Source organism: Rhinolophus hipposideros (genome assembly GCF_964194185.1).
Source record: "Rhinolophus hipposideros genome assembly, chromosome: 18".
Lineage (NCBI taxonomy): Eukaryota > Metazoa > Chordata > Mammalia > Chiroptera > Rhinolophidae > Rhinolophus > Rhinolophus hipposideros.
Window position 1 is genome coordinate 16,897,397 of NC_138064.1, and position 17,776 is coordinate 16,915,172.

The window sequence follows — 17,776 nt, forward strand, 5'->3', positions numbered from 1 at the left end:
AGTTGTTCATATTTCTAAATTATTAATTTCTTCAATGCTGCAATCCTAGTAACCCAGCCCCTACTTCAATTCCTGGTATAGAACAAGTACTCAAAATATGTTGGCTGAATACACAGTACATGAACAGCAAAACAATATGAAAGACACAGACGTTTAACAAAGGGAAGATATAATTAAGCACTTATAAAGAGAGTAAAACATTAATTATAACATGATCTTGGAAAATATAGCAAAGACTACTTTTTCTTTAATTATTACTTACCATGTTTCCCCGAAAATAAGACCTAACCAGAAAATAAGCCCTAGCATGATTTTTCAGGATGACGTCCCCTGAACATAAGCCTTAATGTGTCTTTTGGAGCAAAAATTAATATAAGAGCTGGCCTTGTTTTTGGGGAAACACGGTAGATTATTTACATAATTTGTGTGACAAACATATCCCGCAGTTTTCTCTAGCAGTACCTCACTGGCAATGGTATTGGGTAGGGCACATACTTTTTTTTAACATTTCTTTATTGTGAATATTGTGAGTGTTATTTTGCACTCTTACAAAAATTAGAGGACAGTCAAATATTTAAGTTTACATTATTGTGACACGTCTATATCACGTTTCCAACTAGTAAATGACAAAAAGGTCACATACCAAGTGAAACTGATCAACTTTGGGGATTCCATCTTCATTTGTCTCCAATTCTTGATTTTGAACAGAAATCTGTTAAAGAAAATGAGAAGAAATAAATTTATAATGTACCAAAATACTGACCCTACAGCAGAGTCGAGTCTGGAACTCTTCAGATTCTGGTGAGAAGAGCTAACTCAAAGAAAGCACATTATCCCTTAAAGGATAAAAACACTTACATTATAATAACTACTTGTTCACAAGTAACCAATCAGTCTCTGGGTTCCTAAAGTATAATCAGAGTTTATGCACATAGTATAAGTACTTTCGATACTTCCTCACCTTACCAACAAATTTATTAAAATTTAGTAGCTTACCAGGTGAGACAATTAAGTTCAAGAACTTGTCCTCGAAAAAGTGCTACATACCTCACTGCTGAATATCACTATGGTCACCTTTGAACTACTCCCCTTGGGAAGCTATGCACCGACAACAGCACCTAGTCCACCCTTCAAAGCAATTTTGGAACTCTTTTTCTGGAACGGCCATCAGAGCTGCCATTGTATTACCCTTGATGCCCTGAATGTCATCAAAATGTCTTCCTTTCAATATTTCCTTTATCTTTGGGTAAAGAAAGAAGTCATTGGGGGCCAGATCAGATGAGTAAGGGAGGGTGTTCCAATACAGTGCCATGTGAGCTTGTGCATTGTCATGATATGAGAGCCATGAATTGTTGGAGAAAACTTCAGGTCGTCTAACTTTTTCACACAGCCTTTTCAGCACTTCCAAATAGTAAACTTGGTTAACTGTTTGTCCAGTTGGTACAAATTCATAATGAGGAATCCCTCTGATATCAAAAAAGGTTAGCAGCATCGTTGCAACAAGTTCGTGAACTTAATTGTCAGACCTCATATATCATATTGGTTTCCCCAATACTCATACATTAAGTACAAAAAAAATAAATCAGGCAAGTTTTCCTTCCTCCCTAATACCTAACTTGTGTTCAAGAAATAAATGTTAAACTTTTTTAAATGATTAAATATGGATAATTTCTTATATACACAAAGATATTCTGAATCCTATGTACTCATCACCAGCCCCAGTAACCATCAACCAATGACCACTCTTGCCCTATGTGCAAACCCATGTATTTTATTTTTGAGGCAAATCCTATATATCTCATAATTTTATCTTCATATATTTTAGTACACATTTCTAAAAGATAAAGTATATTTTGACATAATCACAGTATCACACTAAATATTAATACTTCTTTAAAATATCCAGTTTTTGAATTTTAATCATCTCATAAATATCATATATTACAATGGTACCTCAGTTTTCAAACATAATCCATTCTTGAAGACCATTCGAGTTCTGAAACATTCAAAAACCAAGGCACGGTTTCCCCATAGAAAGTAATGCAAAATGGATTAATCTGCTCCAGACCTTTAAAATCAACCCCTAAAACTGCAAATTTAGCATGAATTTTACTATCTAATGATACCATAGATCCATAAAATTTACAGCATTTGTAAACCGAAATGTTCGTCAACAGAGATGTTCAAAACCTACGGTACCACTGTATTTTTCTTTTATATAGTTTATTTAAATCCAGACCCAAATAAGTTCCACACAATAAACTTAAAAATGAGCAGAAGTATTATTAGAAAGAAAAAAAAATGAGAAGGACTTATGGTTTCTTCCTGACTCTTACCACTAAATACAACTATGAGGCTGGAAATAACATAAAAGGACCAAAGGAGATCTCTGACAGGTCAAGAGAGGAAGTCAAACTGGTTAGAGACCCCAAGACTGGAGGAGGAATAACATAGTGACAAAGGACCTTGTGATCTTATGACTCCCACCCATTCAAAAAAAAAGTGACACAAATAAGATAAACTCAAGATTAATGAAACTTTTGAAAATTAAAAACAAACAAGAAATCCTTGAAAGCAACCAAAGATAAACAAAACAATACCTATAAATACCAATTTTAATAATGGGTCTCATATGAAACTATGGAGAACAGACGAAGTGACAAAACACTTATCAACTGAAGAAAGAAAATAACTTTCAACCACAAAATCTATATCCTGTAAAACTATCCATCAGGAATGAAGATGAAATCAAGAAGTTCTTAGATAAATGAAAACTAAAAAAAATCTATCGCTAGAAAACATACTCTTAAAGAATGGCTAAAGTACTTCAAATAAAAAGGAAAATTAATTTTAAAAAGGAGTATCAGATCATCAGGGAGGAATAAAAAGCAATAGAAAAAACAGAAATATGAGTAAATGCCAATAACTATCCTTCTTACCCTGAGTTTCCTAAATCAAATGTGATAATTGAAACAAAAGTTGTAACACTATCTGATGCTCAAGACAATGATATTTACAAATGGGGAGAGTAAAGGAACCTGAATGGAAGGCTTCTATACTTTACTGAAAGCATTAAAATTCTTATATCAGTATAATGTAATACAATACATATGTATATCTTCATACCCACACCAACCACTAAGAAAACTATAGAGGGAAATACAGTGAAAAACACTACAAATAAATCAAAATGGACTCAAAAAATGCTCATGCAACCCAAACGAAGGCAAGAAAATTGAAATAAATTAACACAGAACAGTAAAAGCAAAACAAATAATAAAATGGGAAACAACCCTAACATATTTTAAGTGTAAATGATTTAAATACCTCCAATTAAAACGCAAAGATTAGACTGAGAATTGCCTGAAGTCTTGCTGAACTGAAGCCCTACAACTATGAACATACAGAAGCAGCTACCTCGAGACTGGTAGGAGGGGCAGGAACAGGCTGGCCCTACACCCATGTGTGGCTGTTAAAAACCAGGAGAAATATCTCATCCAAGGAAGTCCTCCCCAGAGGAGCAAGGGGTCCCAATGCCACACCAAGTTTTCCAGCCCAGGGTTATAGTGATGGGGAGAGAAGTCCCCATAATTTCTGGTTGTGAAAACCAGCAGAAATTGTGGCTGAGATAGAGGGCAGCTACAGTTCCAGGCGCTCGTCCTAAAGGACCTGTACACAGACTTACCCATTGATAGACTCACTCACTCTGAGCTGTAGCACTGGGGCAGCAGCTCAAAAGGTGACAGAGACATATGGGGAGGAACTAGTTTCTGGTTTCAAGGTGAGGGCTGGAGGGGCAGCTTTCTCCCAGACGGAGGAGCTGGCAAAAGCCATTGTTTCTTTGTTGAGCCCTCTCCCTCCCTACATGCAGACACAGACAGCCACCATATCTGAGTCTCCATCAACCTGGTAAACACCGTTCATTCACCCCATCTTGCTGATTTGAGACTCAGCCCCACCCAACTTTCAGACACACCCAAGCCACTTCCAGTAGCTTTTTCAAACAAACTGTCTGCCTTGGCTCATGCCTTCCCTAACGTCTCTCAAAAGTTCACAAACCCAATAAGCAGCATCTGGCTTCAGCATGTCCCATACCTCTGGATGAGCAGCCCCAGGGCTGGCACTAGCTACAGCAGGCCTTGCTTTTGGGCTTGGCCTCTCAAGACATGAATAAGCACAGCGCAGGTGGCAGTCATCTGTAGATTGCCTTGTTGCTCATGCTAGGTGGCCCCAGGCAGAGTACAAGCTGTGGCTGAACTTGGCTGGCAGCAGGTATGCTCCCAGATGGCCCTGGGGCTGGTATGCCCAGGGGCCAGCCTCAAACTGAGCTGGAGCATCACCTGGCCACCTCCTAGAATGATACACCCAAGGGGAAGAGTGGGCAGGCACCAGAACTCTGCTAAAGCAACTCCTATTCCATCGGGTCAGCCCCTGTACAACAGCTCCTTCACTCTAGTCATGGCCAGTCCTCACAACCAGTGAGGCCAAAGGTCAATCCCTCCCACTGATGTGCAAATAGCAACCAAGGCTCAACTACAACAGGAAGACAAACACAACACACTCAAGGGACACACCTGCAGCACCTGGCTCTGGTGACCATGAAGACCACGCCACTGGCACCCACAGGACACCTACTACACAAGGCCACTCAACTAAGACCAGGAGACATAGCAGCCCTGCCTAATATATAGAAACAAAGACAAGGACGCACCCAAAATGGGACGACAAAGAAACATCTCCCAAATAAAAGAATAGAACAATGCTCCAGAAAAAGAACTAAACAAAATGAAGACAAGCAATCTACCAAATGCGGAGTTCAAAACACTGGTTATAAGGATGTCCAATGATCTCAGGGAGAACTTCAACAAAGAAATAAGAAACATAAAAATGGAGATAGAAAACAAAAATAGTCAGTCAAAAATAAAGAATACAATAACTGAAATGAAGAATATATTACAGGAAATCAACAGATTATATAAAGCAGAGGATCGAATCAGCAATTTAGAAGATAAGGTAGCAGAAAACACCCAAACAGAACAGCACAAGATTGTCATCTGATTTCTCAATAGCAACTTGACAGGCAAGAAGGGATTGGCATGAAATATTCCAAGTGACAAAAAGTAAGGACCTACAACCAAGACTATTCTACCCTACAAACCTATCATTTAAAATTGAAGGAGAAAGAGCTTGCCAGACAAGAAAAAGCTAAAGGAGTTCATCACCACCAAACCAGTATTACTACAAATATTAAAGGGACTTCTTTAAGAAGAAGAAGGGTGGGGGAAAAAAGAATGTAAAGACAAATAATAAAATGGCAATAACTATGTACCTATCAATAATCACTTTAGATGTAAATGGATTAAAAGCTCCAATCAAAAGACAGGGTAGGGCTGGTCCGGTGGCTCACGTAGTTGGAGCCCCATGCTTCTAGCACCAAGGTTGCTGGTTCGATTCTTACATTGGCCAGTGAGCTGTGCTCTCTACAGCTAAGATTATGAACAACAGCTCTCTCTGGAGCTGGGCAGCCGTGAGCAGCCAGAGATTGGCGTGAGCTGCCATGGGCTGCTATGTGCTGCCGTGGGCTACCGTGTGCTGCCATGAGCGGCCAGTGGCCAGAGTGGGTGGCCACAGCCAGTGTGAGCTGCCAGCAGACGGCAAGAGCTGCCGTGAGCTGCTGTGAGCGGCTGACCGATGACTGGCAACCGCCTGCCTCAGCTGGGGGGAGCACAAGGCATGGGCCAGAAAGCTGTGTCCTACACAACTAGACTGAGAAACAACAGTTTGAACCGGAGTGTGGGGGGAGGTGGAAGAAAGGGAGAAAAAAAAAGAATAATGCTAAGACTTTACACAATAAAATGTAATAAATGTTGTTGCTAACTTATGCATTTAAAAAAAAAGACAGAGTAGCTAAATGGACATATATGCTGTCTACAAGAGACCCACTTCAGATCAAAAGACACACACAAACAAAGTAAAGGGATGGAAAAAGATATTTCATGAGAATGGAAATGAACAAAAAACTGAAGTAGCAATACTTATATCAGACAGCCTGTCTAAAACAGGTTATAGTAAGAGAAAAGGAGGGACATTACAGAACGATAAAGGGCTCGATCCAACAAGAGGATATAATCCTTGTAAATATTTATGCACCCAACATAGGAGCACCTAAATATATAAAGCAAATACTGACCAAAATAAAGGGAAAGATCAACAGTAATATGATCATAGTAGGGGACTTTAACATCCCATTGACACCAACGGACAGATCTAGAGAGACAATCAACAAGGAAACAGCAGCCTTAAATGACACACTGGACCAGATGTTGAGAAAAAACTCTAAATCATGAATTTAACATACTGGAATATAAATATACATATATAAAAATGACTGATCTATTTCAATTAAAAAAAATAACATACCCACAATAAAAGGCAGCCATAAGCATACAAGTCAGAACTTGGAGAAGCAGGTTTTCCCGTTTTCAACTCAGGTGATCTCAAACTCAAGTCACCAACCATCATGTTCACTGAACTTCGCTGACTCTACAAAAACAACAGGTTAAGTATCTTAGAAGCAACACAGTTAACATGGCTATCTGCGAAGTACTCAGCATCTAATCAACAACAGCAACAAAAATTCATTTGCAATGTCATTCTCTTTTGCTTTCAAGTATTTTTACCTAATTTCTGCTATTATAAATTGCTCCTAAAATCAGTCTCATAAAATTAACAGTTGAGACTTTGGTTACATTTCACATTGTAGACTTTAGTAGATTCAAAACTAAGAACCAATGATTCTTTAAACATTTGGTACTTTTTAAAAAAAAATAAATTTCATAAGGGTAAGAAGCAGTGTTATTTTCTAAATCTGAAAATTCTAAGTAACTTTTTAAAAACTGAAAGTCTACAAAGTACATTCCTTCCTTACTGACCATTTTCTAAGTATACCATTTCTAATGTGTCAAAGAATGATCTGTGACAAGTACGTGAACACCGGATTCAGACAAACCTTGGCTGAAATTCCCCCTCTCCCACTTACTTGCTGTGTTGCCCTGGGCTTTAATCTCTTTAAGTCTAAATTAATTATTTTGTAAAATGGAGATAATATCTACCTTGCAGGTTTATTGCAAACCTAAAGGTAATTAGCAAAATAATTACCTAGCATACATCACTAACTGCTAACCATCTCTTCTCCTCCTACTATCTTTATCCTTGCATCTCACTGTGTGGTCCAAAGACCAGTAGCCACAGCATCACCTGGGAGCTTCTCAGACATATAGAATCTCCATCCCAGAAATGCTAAATAAAAATTTGCATTTTATTTATTTATTTATTTTTGACATTAGTGCAGCTCAAGTATACTTTATTTGGATTCACAAGCAGTAGTCCTTTAAAAATGAAAGAGAACAGAATAGACAAGAAAGAATATATTAGAGTGCATCATGAGTAATAAGAGTTTGTAGTTTTATGAAAGCAAAATGTCAGGGCTATAATCAAAAAGCTTGAAAAAATTGACCAAGGCTCTCATATTAATTATAATAATCTTTTGTAGTGTCAGAGCAGGTTTTGGATGCGAGTAGTTGTATCTTTTCTGTTTTGAAAAGATTTGAAAATAGCTATCTTCTAAAATTCTGCATTTTAACAAAGATTCCTAGATGATTCATATGCACGCCATAGTCTGCAAAGCGGTCATCCTGACCGCAGACTAGTTTTCAAATTTCTCTTCCTGCTTAAATATTTCAATCTGAAAGAGGTGTGAGAAATGAAGCAAAAGGTGAGTTTAATCAATAAATATGTATTTCAGAGTAAATAATTTTAAAGATTAAAACAGTTTTGTGAGATAATATAGTTGACAAATCAGTATAAAATAGATAGAATAATTCTTGGAGTAGATGTGTCTACAGCTGTGCAAATGGCACACTTAAAAGGTAAACTAACCAGGATCCCTAAGAATTTAGAACTTTTTAAAACTCATAATTTAGTTATTTTTAGGATGTTATCTAATTTTCAGATAAATTAATACGATAAATATTCCAGCAAATCTACTTTGTGTAAATACTTCATAATCCACCATTTCATTATAGTTCTACATTTTCATTTTATCTTTTTGAGCTACTGTACGGAAATCACTGACTACATATATACAGGTGGCATTAACTTGTGACTTGCAGATGACCAAAGGATAAAGCATTATGATTTATGTTATCAAAAGGGAAGTGCTCAGACAATAATATGTTGGCAAGGATGAAGACAAAATGGAATCCTCATATACTGCTGATTAGAATGTAAAACAGTGCTACCACTTTGGAAAATAAGTTTGGTTCCACCAAAAGTGCAACACAGAGTTACCATATAATCCAACAACTCCACTCCCCAGAGAAATGAAAACATATATCCACACAAAAAAACTTGTATGTAATGTTAATAGCATCATTATTCATAATAATCAAAAAATGGGAGCTACCCAAATGTCCATCAACTGACGAATGTAAAAACAAAATATGGTATATCCTTACAATGAAATATTAACTTGGGCATTTTTAAAAAGAAATGATGTTTAGATGCATGCTACAACATGGATGAACCTCAAAAACATTATGCTAAGTGAAATAAACTAATCACAAGCAGCCACATATTATATGATTCCATTTATAGGAAATGTCCAGAATAGGCAAATCCAGTGACAAAGTGGATTCAGTGGTTTCCAAGGGACTGAACAGAGGAGGAAATAGGGATTGATTGCAATTCAGTATGGGGTTTCTTTTGGGGGTGATAAAAATGTTTGGAATTATATAGTGGTGATCAATGTACAACGCTGTGAATGTATTAAAAACTACTACTGAATTGTACACATTACATGTGAATTATGTCTCAATAAAGCTGTTATCTTAAAACAGAGAACTGCTCCTTCACAAGTGTGTCTATTTTAGGACTGCCCAATCTACCAAAAAGAAATTAAAAAGATCACAATATGCTCGTTAATTATCTGATGTTTGCTATCTCTACAAACTGCCTGTTCTGAAGTAAAATGGCACCAAATTAACAGCCAATGTAGTTGAACCAACAAACTAAAAGTTTTCCATTTAGTCCAAGGTTCCCAAGTTTCTTAAAATGCCCATTAATAAAAAAATAGCAAAGTATGTATATCTAAATTTAATCTATTGAGTGGAGGGCACCAGCAGTGGGGGAGGTAGGAGATGGCCACCTAGTTTTCCCTGTGTATTTCCTAGCAATTAAATGTTTCTTGATGATGATAAAATAATTAATGATTAATGATGTCAATGCCATTGACTGTAATGTCAGCCTACTCCTAAGACTTATGGCTAAAAAACATAATGCACAAATTTAGAAACTATTGTTCCAGCACCTAGGTAATTACTTATATTACATGACACACCTTAACTGAAGGCAAAGATCTTATAATAAATTACTACATCATGTAAATGTGCTGAACTACTACCTACTAATATTAAATGAAGTCTAGAACCTATTTGTAAAATCACGATATTTTACCACAGATTTGGTGAAGTCAAAATCTCCAACAATTCCTTGTTCACGGTTTAAAGCAAATACATTGTTCTGATGAAGTGATCCATGAATTATGTCAGCCTTGTGCAGTGTATGCAGGCCCTGGGCAACACCTTTCATGACCTTTAATGCTTCCTATAGATAAGTACACACAAAAGAAGTCAGAAAGTACGCAAATCATTTTAATACATGAATTTTTTCTAATTAAAAGATTTTTCCAGAAGTGAGTATGGCTTCCTCCAAAGGAACCAGCACAGAGAAACAAAGGCCAGAAGGCCTGATTATGTAACCGGTCACATCATATATTCTATATACGTAATCTCTAAGAAGATTTAAACTACATATAATGACCATATAAAGCATCTAGGAAAAAAAAGACCATGAAATAAATAGTGTTAAAGGGTAGAAAGAATCATCAGGGCATCCTTTATGGTTATCACTAATTCACATTTACAATAGAAATTAAAGCTGTCCCTTAGCATTTATAATGCCAAGTGCTATACTATGCAACTTATGAGTACATACTGTATAGCTTAACAGTTTCAAGCATAAGCTTTGGTACCAAAAAGACCTAATTTCAAGTCCTAACTCTGCAGCTAGCTGAGTGAGTATGTGCAAGTCATTTAATCTCTGTGAGCTTCTTTTTTCTTATCTGTATATAACTTATATCACAGGGTTGATGTGACAATTAATTAGAATAATAGGCGTCAAAATTTTACATAGCATAAAGCATGCAGTTTGCCCTCAATAAACATTAGGTATTATTTTCCCATCCAGTATATCCATGGAAATAGTGTTCTTTACTTACTTCTAAAGTCAGAGGCACACTGGCTTGAATAGCACTCAGGTTTGCCTTAGGATAGTAAGGGACCATCAGATAAGCCATGGGATCAGACTAAGAAGCAAAACAGAATGAGACCCAAAGTAAAAAATTCTTCAGTATATTTTTAGTGTGCACTGATTGTAAAAGATAACTTTTTCTTTATGTTAAAAGGAATGAAATGCTTCTCTAAAACTTAGAGCTAAGACTTTTTAAAAATGTTTTCTACAAGAGATTAATTAGTATAAGAACTTTACCTTACACAAAAATAGGAATATCAGTGGTAGTAACCCAGACTCTTCTTTAGTTTCTCTCCAAGCTCTATGATAGGTGGCTGCTCTCTGAATCACCCCGGCTTCTGTGTCAACATCCACAGAATAGCCCTTATACCAAAAAAAAAAGAGAAAGACACTGGTAATTCCAAGATTAAAAATCCTACTCATTATACTACATCACTCCAGCTTAAACATAATGATTTTTATGTAAATTACACTACATCTATTTTATTTTTAAATTGTTTAAGTACTTTTTCTATCTGCTTTGAATGCTATGATTTAGAACAGAAAGAACAATTCTACCTGTAGTTTAATATACATTCTACAATGCGTTGCTACTAAGGCCAAATTAGTTATCCTATTATCATGATTAACAGTTTCCCAAATCAATCAAAGAAATTCCAGAAGAAATCAAAGAATAGAAGACTGTGTTGGCAAAACAGTTAAAATTTCAAAGAGAATTTTTTTAAAAAACAAGAATTTTATAAGGCTGTTGGATAGAATATAATAAGATAAGGTCACCTGAAAAAGGAAAACAAGTATATCCTACTAGAGATATATATTATTTAGGAAATGAGGGAAGTTTTATATTCAAAATTAGTTCTGGCAATCAAACAGGAAGCACAATTATCATGCCAGTCAACTCATGATTTAGAAAACAAATAATAGGTTTTTACTTTCCTGTAAAGTAACACAACCACTCCCCTTTATATTTTTCAATCTGCCACAATTCAGAAGAACTTCAACTTACCTTTAAAAGAATTGTCTGTCCATTAACTTCAGAACATACCAAAGGACGCTTGCTGCTAAGTTCCTTCATGGGCTCAGCATCAAGAAGATCCCGTTCCAAGTTCATAGTAAGAAGACCACCAGAATTCTAGGAAAAAGTTTTTATTACAGTTGAAGTATCCAAACAATCTCAGTACTTTTAAATCATAAATATAATTAGTTACATGCTATTAGACGGACTGGACATCATCAACCCTAGCGGAGAAACCAATAAAATAAAAATACCTAAAGTTTCACAGTTTTTCTAGATCCTGGCTTTGAACTCCTCCCACCCAAAGTGTTTTCACTATACATTTAATTGCAGCTACAGTTCTAGAACAGATTATGAAGATGACTGGGATTAACCAAACATGCTTCCAAGGATCCCTGATGTTTACTTGGAAAACTTCATGTATTTCCTAAATATAGTAAAATGATAATAAAAAGGAGATTGTAGAATGGAAATGAGAAGTCTAAAAATTATGACTACGATGAAGTAATTCTAACACTTCTATCTCTGTTTGAAGTGGAATCCACAGAACTGAAAATGGCTTTCAAATATTTTGATTCTACTTAGATATTTCTGCTACTTTTTAAAGGAATAATTTTTTTGCACTAAAATCTATCAACAGTTTAAATCAAGCTAAGTTTTACTGTGGGGTAGTTTTAGTAAGAGGGGTTGTAAAATGGTTCTTTGGTTCTTTTTGCAAGTGTTGTCAGCATATTTAAGTAACCTCCAATGTATACTCAACCCACAGGGTTTTCTAAGTCTACCTCACAGTTAAACATCTTTAAAGATATCCATAAGCCATGATTCAAACCTTTTATAATCTTCCACAATAAAATAGATTAGCATATTTTTTATTAAATTTCAAGTCCTACACAGCACCACATATTCACTCACCTATCCTACATGAGATAGACTCTAAGCCAGAGTTAAATAACTGCAAGAGAAAATCCACATTATTTTAAAGTCTAGTCTGAAAAGATTCTACAGTAATTGCTTTAACAATTTAAAGGATTTTTATCTTACATATTTATGAGTTCATAAGTCTCTATAAATACCATTTTTAAGTTATTATCATGGACATAATGACAATCTTAAAGAATAAATATTGTATGTAGTCTCTATCCCTAGCAATATAAAACAAGAGCTCACAGATTCTGCCAAGAGCCAAAGTTTACATCCTGCTCCATAATGCACGTATGTCTTAATACACTGACCTCCCACACTTTGAATCCTGCTTGCCTAGAAAACTATACCCGTATCAACATCTCATCTCTACCTTAACCAACTTCTCTAGACTTTTTCCATCCTGCTTTAACTTAAAAGACACATTCCGCTTAAAGTCCTCATGACTAGCAGAGTCCTACTTTTATTCTAAAGCTTGGAACAGCAGCTAAAACTACTTGTCATTTCAAAAAATAAACACCTGTAATTCAAATAAGTGCCATGCAGTGTATTGAATGACTGTGAGAAACAACAGAAAACATGCCAATTCATATAAAAATAAAAATACAGTATGCCAGTATTAAAGAGTGTTGTTTTTTTAAAAGATTTTTTATGGAGGAAGGGGAACAGGACTTTATTGGGAAACAGTATGTACTTTCAGGACTTTTTTCCAAGTCAAGTTGTTGTCCTTTCAGTCTTAGTTGTGGAGGGCGCAGCTCAGCTCCAGGGCCAGTTGCCGTTACTAGTTGCAGGGGGCGCAGCCCACCATCCCTTGCCGGAGTCAAGGAATCAAACTGGCAACCTTGTGGTTGAGAGGATGCGCTCCAACCAACTGAGCCATCCAGGAGCTCAGTGGCAGCTCAGCTCAAGGTGCCGTGTTCAATCTTAGTTACAGGGGGCGCAGCCCACCATCCCTTGCAGGACTTGAGGAATTGAACTGGCAACCTTGTGGTTGAGAGCCCACTGGCCCATGTGGGAATCGAACCAGCAGCCTTCGGAGTTAGGAGCATGAAGCTCTAACCGCCTGAGCCATCGGGCCGCCCCCCTTAAAGAGTGTTTTGAGGAAAAGTTCTAATAATACCCAGAAACTATTCATCAGAAATATTTTTATAGTAAGGATATTATAAATTTAACACTGACACAATTTTAACGTCATCAGTTTTCAACACTTTCTGCAAGTAGTAATTCTCAGGGGAAACAAAGCTTACCATGTACTTAAGTAATCCTATTTCAGGATGAAGCAGAGGTACCTCAGGGAACCACTTCTGTGTCAAGCTACTCAGCTTTTCCTAAATTTAAAAAATTATAGATCAATATATATTCAATTGTGATATGTTGGTCTTCAGGAAAAAATAATATACCAGTGTCTTCCTTATTATATATCTAACAAGATGCATAATCTAATAAGATGTATAACTTAGTAAGATAAATAACCACTGCTTTTGCCTTCTATTACAAGAAATACCAAATGAAAACCAAGAATCATCTTAGATCTAAATTACCATCTTAGTAACAGAATAAAACTTAATTATCAATTTTAAGCTTGGTGTACATACACAGGCACAAAATCCTGCCTAAGGTCAAAGTCTGCACTCACTTCAAGCCAAAATGAAAAAGTGTGCCAATATACCAATTTGAATCATAAAACTGTCTTCATTTCTCAAAAAATTAAGAACACAGTGACATTTTAAAAATAATGACTATTTCAAAGAAAAAAATAATAATGACTATTTCATTTATGAGGGGGAAAAAATCATAAAAGCCTTGAAAGAAAAAATGAATATGCAGCTCTATAAAAGCCACTTTGATGCAAATGTGAAAATTGAGGATCCTTAGAAAAGTCATTTACCACGTTAATTAAATAAAACTTCTAGACATTTGCCAAGTCACTGGGAGATAGCTATTTTATCCAAGGTGAATAATAAAGTACACACAATCATATGAGTTTGCTAAATGAAACATAACTTCAAATGCCTATTATTTTCATACTATTTTTATTTTTCAAAGTACTGTTTAACTTATTACTTCTTCCCTGAAACAAAAAAATACAATATTCTTTCCATTTTAAAGAGAAAAAGTGCTGACTGACTCTCCAAAGGTCACAAAAATTAGTGGCAGACTAGAGACCTAAAGATGAAACTTTCCCCAAAACCAATTAGTTTTATTTTGTTATATTCTTCAACTAAATTATACTGCCGCATTTAGGCTGTCATTTCAGGCAGCATTATGTTAAAATGATGTTCATATACATATTAATAAAGGAAAAAACTTTTAGGCTTTATGTTAAACAGAATATAAGCAATGTGCAAATTGTGTTTATGCTATAATCTCAATTGTTGTAAAAAACAAGCAGAAAAAGACTAAAAGAAAGTTAAGTCAAAAATTAACAGTGATCGGGCAGCCGGTTTGCTCAGTGGTTAGAGCACAGTGCTCATAACACCAAGGTCTCCAGTTCGATTCCCACATGGGCCAGTGAACTGCGCCCTCCACAACTAGATTGAAAACAATTTGACATGGAGCTGATAGGTCCTGGAAAAAGACCCTGTTCCTCAATATTCCCCAATAAAAATTTCAAAAAAAGAGGAAAAAGACAACTTGCTAAAAAAAAATTTAAAATAAATAAAAAATTAACAGTGATTCCTACTCTTACTACTGAATGGAAAAGTTGTAGGTAATGGTTTTTCTTCTTTATAATTTTCTGTAATTTCCACATTTCATACAACGGTTCTGAATTATTTTGTCATCAGAAATTAATCTCTAAATTCACATAAATATTACTATGTCAACATAATTTGTATTTTTGTGATTACAGTCCACTTCATAAAATGGATATATTAATTCAATTTCTAATAAAAACTAATTCAAAACTTCAAATAATCAAATACTTACATATTCCTCCTGCTCATGATAAATTTCCTGAAAGACACGATTGCGCAATTGAGTTATTTCTTGTTTTAGTTTCTCAATTTCAGATCCATCATGGTCATCAGACTTTAATCAGAAAGAAAAAAATGTGACATTACAGGCTTGTTAGAGTAGACTGACAACAACTTTTCCTAGTAAGAATTCATGCAACTTCTACAGCAAATCCCTTTGTCTGATTTCTGTGTATCCTTCTGTACCTAGCACATAATAGACCCTCATAACACTTGTTGAATTATTATTTATTAGTTTATTCTAACACTGACTTTTCCAAAACCTACGAAAAGGAATTATAAAATATAAAAACATAAAATCAGTTACATAGATTTTTCTCACGTCTTAATTTGCTGTAGACTTATCTCGACGATAAAGATGACCAACTGCCATAACAAAGTAAATGTCAAGAACAGGAGCCAGAATGCAATTAAATTCCCTGGAATTGTTTTCTACAAGAAATTTGTTGTTGTTTTTTTAAATGAGTAAATGTATGGCATGTCTACTAGAGGAAAGACAATGCAGGACTCCCAAAGACTCCAGGAAATTCCAGTGATAATAAATAAGCCACCTTAAAAGGCACGTTTTCAAAGTTAGATATATTTCTCCAAAAGTTAACAAATTAAGCTAAAAAGGACACCATTTCCCACAGTCCAGAATATGATAAAATTGGAAAAATCTTAAACCATATTAGTTTCATTGCATATCCAATTAAGTGCTTCAGAGAGAACTAGAGCTAATTCAAGTTGGATTAAGATATAATATAAATGCCTTTTGTTACCTAAATCGAATTCTCAAGGGAATACAAAGAATTACCAGTTTCAAGCCTAAGGAAGGAGGCGAGTACATATTAGAACGTCCTAATTCTTCTAGTTCTATTACTACATGAAAACAACTTAAAATATTTGAGAAATAGTATGTCCAGCCATTAAAAAAAGAATAAACAGAAGACATGATATTAAAAGTACTTTATAACAAAATTCTACCTTTCAGGGAGCACCCCATCACCTTGCACGTAGTACTGGCTTATAATAAAATAGACATTTTAACAGTCCAAACCAAAAGTTTTTTAAATTACTCAAAAACATCTTTTACTGAAAACTACTGCAGCAATATAAACTGTTTTTAAAGAACATTTAACGACATGCGAAAATGTTTACACTATTAATGTAAGATTTTATTTACATACACAGAGGAAAAAAGACAAAATATGTAAGACAAAATGTGAATAATGGTGCTATTTTAAAGAGTGCATTTATGCATTAGTTTTATAAAGCAGAGCCCAAGTAAAATGAGATACACATAAAGTTCAGTAAGAACCAACTGTTTCCTTACTTCTTCCAAATTATTCTTTTCAACCAATTTCCATCTCAGTCGAGCTTTTAAGCTTTTCAGTGTCTTTTTAATGGACAGCAAGTGATCCAGATTGGGGCTCTTATTTAAACATTCGGTAATCTGATTCTTAAACTAAGAGAAAGAGTTATTATATTTTCAAAACACAGACAACATAGTCACTTACTATTTATTATTTCTCTATTAAGATTCAACTAGTATTTACTGAGTTCGGATTGAAATAAGCAAATCTACAATTTTCAACTAGACAATTCTGCCAATTGATTTCTTAATTACCCATATGTCTATTTTAAAAAACATCCGTTCCAGCAATCAAAGTAGCAAAGGTAAAATAAATATTTCAAGCTGATACATTCAGTAAGGCATACTGTGCTAGAGAGGATGCAAAGTGGAATTTCTAGTAATGCAAATTGAAATTACCCTTCCCAAAAGTAGTTTGGTAATATGTATTAAGTTTTTAAGAATATTCACTCCTTTTGACTTGATAATTAATGATTTTTAACAATCTGGGGAAACAGACACACAAAATTATATACAAAGATTATGTACAGTGTTATTGATGACAAAAATAAATTGGAAGTAACCTTAATGTCTAAAACAAAGAAAGGTTAAATAATGCTGTACATCTATACAAGGGATGATGTCTAAGTCACTCCAAATGACTCATCACATGGGAAAATTGTTCATAATGCACAGTTAAATGGAAACACTTTCAAAATACCTTACAAAATGATGTAATGCATATAGTATGCACACATACATATAAGTCACCATCCAAAAAAGAAATACAGGCATAGCTCATTTTATTGTCTTTCATTTTATTGTACCTTACAGATATCATGGTTTTTTGTTTTGTTTTTGTTTGAGTGTTTTGGTTTTTTTTTGTTTTTTTTTTTACAAATTGAAAGTGCAGGGCAACCCTGTGTTGAACAAGTCTATCGTTGCCATTTTTCCAACAGCATTTACTCACTTCTTGTCTCTATGTCACATTTTGGTAATTCTCAGAATATCTCAAACTCTTCCATTATTATGACATTTGTTATGGTAACCTGTGATCAGTGATTTTTGATACTACCATTGTAACTGTTTTGGGGGAGCAATAAGCCACACACATATAAGACAGCAAACTTAATGAATAAATGTGTGTTCTGACAGCTCCACTGA

General features: G+C 35.0%; 1 protein-coding gene across 1 annotated transcript in view; it reads right to left on the reverse strand.

Moving 5' to 3' along the window:
- Positions 1-17,776, reverse strand: part of STK31 (serine/threonine kinase 31) — a 71,553-nt gene that overhangs the window by 9,368 nt on the left and 44,409 nt on the right. Inside the window, exons 14-22 of the mRNA XM_081079274.1 lie at positions 16,595-16,726; positions 15,233-15,334; positions 13,552-13,632; positions 11,375-11,500; positions 10,606-10,731; positions 10,337-10,423; positions 9,514-9,663; positions 6,421-6,543; positions 644-712 (exon numbers count right to left, since the gene is read on the reverse strand). Coding sequence (XP_080935400.1) covers positions 644-712; positions 6,421-6,543; positions 9,514-9,663; positions 10,337-10,423; positions 10,606-10,731; positions 11,375-11,500; positions 13,552-13,632; positions 15,233-15,334; positions 16,595-16,726 — 996 coding nt within the window. The remainder of the gene's footprint in view (positions 1-643; positions 713-6,420; positions 6,544-9,513; positions 9,664-10,336; positions 10,424-10,605; positions 10,732-11,374; positions 11,501-13,551; positions 13,633-15,232; positions 15,335-16,594; positions 16,727-17,776) is intronic.